Source organism: Cryptomeria japonica, chromosome 2 (assembly GCF_030272615.1).
Source record: "Cryptomeria japonica chromosome 2, Sugi_1.0, whole genome shotgun sequence".
NCBI lineage: Eukaryota > Viridiplantae > Streptophyta > Pinopsida > Cupressales > Cupressaceae > Cryptomeria > Cryptomeria japonica.
Window position 1 is genome coordinate 230,226,267 of NC_081406.1, and position 5,510 is coordinate 230,231,776.

The following is a 5,510-nucleotide window of genomic DNA, read 5'->3' on the forward strand; positions in this document are numbered from 1 at the left end:
TTGTTGGTCTTTTTATGAGATGAGATTTTATTTTGACATATTTTATATGAAGAGTATAAAATTCATTTGTGTTATTTTTTTTTTGGAAGAATGGAATTTTTTCTAGAATATTTTGTACGAAAAGTATATAAAATATTGGTGTTGGTCTTGGAGAAGAGTAAATTATACTTTCATATATTAAACATAAAGAATATAAAAAAATGTCTTTTATTGGTCTTTTAGGAAATGAGAATTTATTTTTTATGTTTTACGTAAAGATAATAAATATTATTTATGTTGGTCATTAAAGAGATGCAAATTTAATTATATATAAAAAAAAGAGATTGGAATTTATTTTCATATATTTTATATAAACAATACACAAGTTATTTACAATCATCTTTTAGAAGATGAGATCTTACTTGTATATAATATACATGATTAACGTAAAAATAATTTATATTATATTTTAAAAGATAATATTTTATTCTCATATACATTTACACACATAAATATATCACTTGAAGTATTCACGATACTATTGAAAATTTATGAAAATTGTATTCATAATTAAATCGGATATCAATAAACAATAAATATATGTTTATATTTTAACCAAAATTTAGTAAAATAATTAAATCCAATATCGATAAACAGTTTAATATATGTTTATATTTTAACAAAAAATTATTAAAATAATATCCATAATTAAATCCAATATCAATAAACAATGAATGTTTATATTTTCAAATCAAATTTATTAAAATGCCATATTGTAGGATTCTATACACTAGTTAAATGCAAATGAAAAGCTAAGAGGAATTTATATTCTATCCAATATTACATTATTACATCATTATTGGAGGCACATTCACTATTCAGAGAATAGTTGTGTCGATTTATTAATGAATTTAATTCCTAAGGGCGAGAGTTCTATCTTCTATGGAAATGAATATGGAAATCTAAGAAAGAGATATAAATCAACTCTGACTGAGCGGGGGAATGCTCTGAGCATTCTTGAAAATATTGTTGGGATCGAATTTAGTCTTCACATGCACCAGCCTGAAGAAATTCACACCAAAATACTTTTCGCCCCACGACTTTGCTTGTTGTACGGTGGAGGTTCCATTGGCAGATGCATGGCCCAAGTCAAGGTCTATGTAGTTGACGTAAGCACCTCTGGGAGATTTTGAAACATAATGAGTCATGTATTCGTACAACTTTCGCATCCAAGCCACAGACTCTGCATCTTCGGAAGCGTCGTCCCAGTTGAGTACATACTGAATTTCGTATAAATAGCCTGCTCGATGGGGGAAGGGAATCCGAGTGGATGGTATCCTATTCATTACGCCTCCAAAGGGAGCCAATATCATTTGGCTGTCGGGCTTCTCTTCCATAATCTTCCATACTCCCTGTAGGCCTGATGAAGAGATAGCGCTCTTCACATAATCGGACTTATTCTTGAAGTACCTTTTGGTGGCAAGATATCTGTTGAGGAGGTCGGCAGAATATCCGTTGGCCACAGCAGTCGAGATGACCGAGCCGATCCAGTCTGTCTCGTTACAATCGGCGGCGACCAGACCCATCTCAGGAAAGATCTCATTCACAAGTTTGAGGAGTTGAGGTAGAGGACCCAAATACATTCCATTGAAGGTAAGGCTAACAGGACTGCCTCCGAACACAAAGACACGGATATAGAGATCCTCGGGGGCAAACGGTTCAACAGATTGCCATCGTTCTACAAGCTCTGTCACGTTATCATTTCCCGTCCTGTTGACATTAAACACAGTGATTACGGGAGGCACTTTGACAAGCCTTATCTGCCACGCCACAACCACGCCCCAGCTCCCTCCACCGCCGCCTCGGAGAGCCCAGAACACATCTTCTCCCATCCCCTTTCTGTCCACCAATTTGCCATTGGCGTCCACAAGCAGGGCATCTATAACGTGGTCTGCCGAGACGCCATATTTCCTTGCGAGTAACCCAAGCCCACCTCCACTCAAAGTCCCGCCCACGCCTACTGTCGGGCAGACTCCCGCAGGGAAACCGTAGAGCGAAGTCTTGTTTGCAATGGCGGAGTAGAGCTGGCCTAAAGTTGCACCGGACTCCACCCAAGCCGTCTTGGATTTCATATCCACCTCAACTCTTTCCAATTTCATGACATCGATGATGACGAAATTGGGAGCCTGAGAAGTAGAGGAGAGACCCTCATAGCTGTGCCCTCCACTGCGCATCACGATCTGCCAGCCGTGTTGTATGGAGCACTGCACTGACTTGTGCAGTTGGTCTCTGCTCTCCGGAACAATCAAAGCGTATGGCTTCGGCACGCTTTCTTCCGCATAGCGCAGATTCTGCAGAGAGAATTCGAGGAGCGTGTAATAGTTGCTTGATGAAGAAGAGCTTTTGAACGTCACGTTTTCGATACCGTTTCCACTCAAACATGAGGTGAACGCTAGTGCAGTTGCATTTTGTGACGAGTATGCCACAACCGCACCTCGGCCTCCCAAATTTACAAGCCACAACAATAGAAACAAACCAAACGTTCTCATATAACTCCAGAAAGCCATCATTTATGAACTTATGGTACAAGACTGATCAAGTCAGTTATAATGTTCTTAATGTTGAAAGCCGATATTGGCCCTTATTTATAACCGAAAGCACGTAGGGAAACATCTTTCAAATTCAAATATTCCAGTCCACAGTAAAATCCTTCTAGAGGCTGCGGAAGTATTCGCTCACACTTATCAATGGGCGACTTTGTTGAGCACGTATGGAAAGGAGTTTCATATTCAAATTTTCATGTGCGAAATAAAATCTTAGAGGCGACAGCAATTTGCCTGCGGTCTGAGTGGTGGTTTTTTTATCGCGTGCCCAGCACGCTTCATTCAGTCTTCCAATGTGTTTGTTATGTTATTGAAGAGAAACTGAATGCGTTTACCATCTTCCGCTTAGAGTTACGTTTTTTATTAGATAAATGAGAATAAGGGTTCTGATCTTTTACAAGTATGGTCATAAGGTAAGATAGAATAGGTCTAAATGACTCATGGCAAAGTAACACCCGGGCAAAGTAACACCTCCAATGAGATAGGATGGCTCCATAATCCAAAGGTTGACTGTACGAATGATCTAAAATATTGAAAACAACTTTTGAAGGTAGAGGTTTAAATATATTCAATTCAATCAAATTAGAGGCAAAGCTGGTTTGTACCTTGATTAAGCAACACACTAAATTACCAACAGCCACATAGTTATATTTGTATCAAAAATGAAAGGGAAGATTACAAATGTGAATTCAAATAAGCAACACATTGAAAGATTCAATAAAGCGGTTGAAGAAGGGATCCTAGGGTTTGAATAAGAGGGCACGAGGGCCCCAAAACCATAAATGAACAACAAAGACAACCTCCCAATCTTCAATAAAATAAAAAGGAACAACAAAGAAACCCTTTTTGTAAGGGCAAAATTCAATTTTCCTTCTCTAGTAGGTTACTATTGGTTTGAAATCTAACGGTTAAGTTCACTAAGACAAGGCCACAACTGATCAAATTTACATATCAGACCTTTCTAAGAAACATTTTTCAATTTCCAAGTCCTTCCCCCAAAAAACAACTGCATGGATGATAGAGCACATTAAATCGTATACCTCTCTACAATAAGAGCTCTAGTAGCAAAAGAAGCATGGAACTTAGTTGCAAATACAAATCCAATAGCATTAGAATATAGAGAAGGAGATCCCAAGTGAACAATGATAGCAAAATAATTATTACTACTAAGAACTCATTTTGTGAGAAAAGACCCAATCATTTTTTCATAATATAAATAATTCTTTTGGTTCTTATAATAAATTGATTTCTACTGAACACTTGTTTTCATTTATTTCTCAATACTAATGAGAAATAAAATTGAATAATTATTCATAATACATGTTAAACCTGATTTTAGTTAGCATATAAAACCTACAAAACCATCTCTATAAATCTAAAAAATCCATTTAAACATATAAACGTCATATGAACAATGGAAATACTATAGATCAACAAAACCCAATAGCTAAAAATAAGAGATCATTGCAATCTAAGAAAGGAAAGGAAACTTATCCAAGAGCTTGAGCCATATGAAACATATTAGCTCCATAACTCTCAAAGAGGTTAGAGGCTTACCTTCTAGTGACTTTATGTAACCATGAGATAGACCCATGAATGCAACATAGACACCCCATTTTGTAGTCCAAACAGTTGGTGAACCTCCATGTGACCAGGATGTCCATACTCATCCAACACGAACACCTTCTCACTACACATGACCACAAGGTAAAGGAACAAAACAACCAAACAAGAGGATACATACATATCATCAAAATTCATGAAGATCCATAAGCATGACATTCAAATGCCCAAAATAGATGACATTGACAATATCCATTGTTTCCAATCTCACAAATCTGCAAAACAAATCTAGCTCACACAACATTCATTGAAGCTCCAAAAGATTTCCAACAACCTCTAATTCCTTCTAAATTATTCCCACAAGCTTTCCAAGCTAAGAAACCAAAAATAGAGGAATACCCAAAATCAGTAACCTTCAGCTCTGATACCAAATGTTGGGAAAGAAACAAGTTCAATACCAAAGATTGTGAAGATTAATCTCTATCCAATAAATTAATCAAATTATTATGTTCAAGGCTTGGATAGGAGCAACATGAAAATCTAAAACTCATATGAAATCTGAAAATTAAATTGCCTTAATTATGGAAAACCTATGATTAGATCCTTCTTTATGATGTCAAAAATCAACTTGCTAACATTGCTTAATAAACTTATCTTATGTGAACTTATAATAGAAATAAATATTAATTAATATAAGCACAAGATAAAATAAATAAGGCATAGATAAACAACATAACATTCACAGATAACATAGGATTTACGTGGAGAAACCCTTGCAGGGAAACTCCACCAAGAAGAGAGGACAAGCTTGTTTTAACAACAATAAAAGTGCTTACAATGCAATCACTTCCTTTCTTCTCTTTTCCTCCACCATAGCAGCACCTATGTACATGTGGAAAACCTCCTTATACCTCCCATTCATCATTCATTCCTGTAGAGAAAACTACATTCAACCGTTCAAGTCTACACCCAAAAGGCTATATTTATAGAATGGCAAGAGCTCCAAAACCACAAATAAAGGTTCCCAGAGAAGAGTGTTCATTACTCAGGAACACAACCCTTGGAATTCTTTGATGGAGCTAGAAAAGACATTGGTTTAGCTTCCAATACCTTCCCTCCAACATGAACACCTATACTTGCAAGATAAACATTACATTAAATGTAATAAATGACTGGAAACCAAGAGACACCTGTTGCCTCTTCCATGCTCCTACTTGGAGAATCCCATAGGTCACTCTTTTTCCATTTTCTTAATTCATTAAATAATTATTCTAGACATCCATAAGTGGAGAAAACAATATTACATATTTGTGTTCACAACCTACTTTTACCGCTACTAGCATAACCCATCACCTCTTATGAATG

The 5,510-nt window shown here is 36.2% G+C and overlaps 1 protein-coding gene across 1 annotated transcript; it reads right to left on the reverse strand.

The window, feature by feature from the left end:
* Positions 1 to 959: 959 nt before the first annotated feature.
* Positions 960 to 2,573, reverse strand: LOC131053860 (berberine bridge enzyme-like D-1). The gene has a single exon (XM_057988505.2). It carries the CDS (start codon positions 2,544 to 2,546, stop codon positions 960 to 962), a length of 1,587 nt encoding a protein of 528 aa, XP_057844488.2. The 5' UTR covers positions 2,547 to 2,573.
* Between the last annotated feature and the right edge of the window lie 2,937 nt (positions 2,574 to 5,510).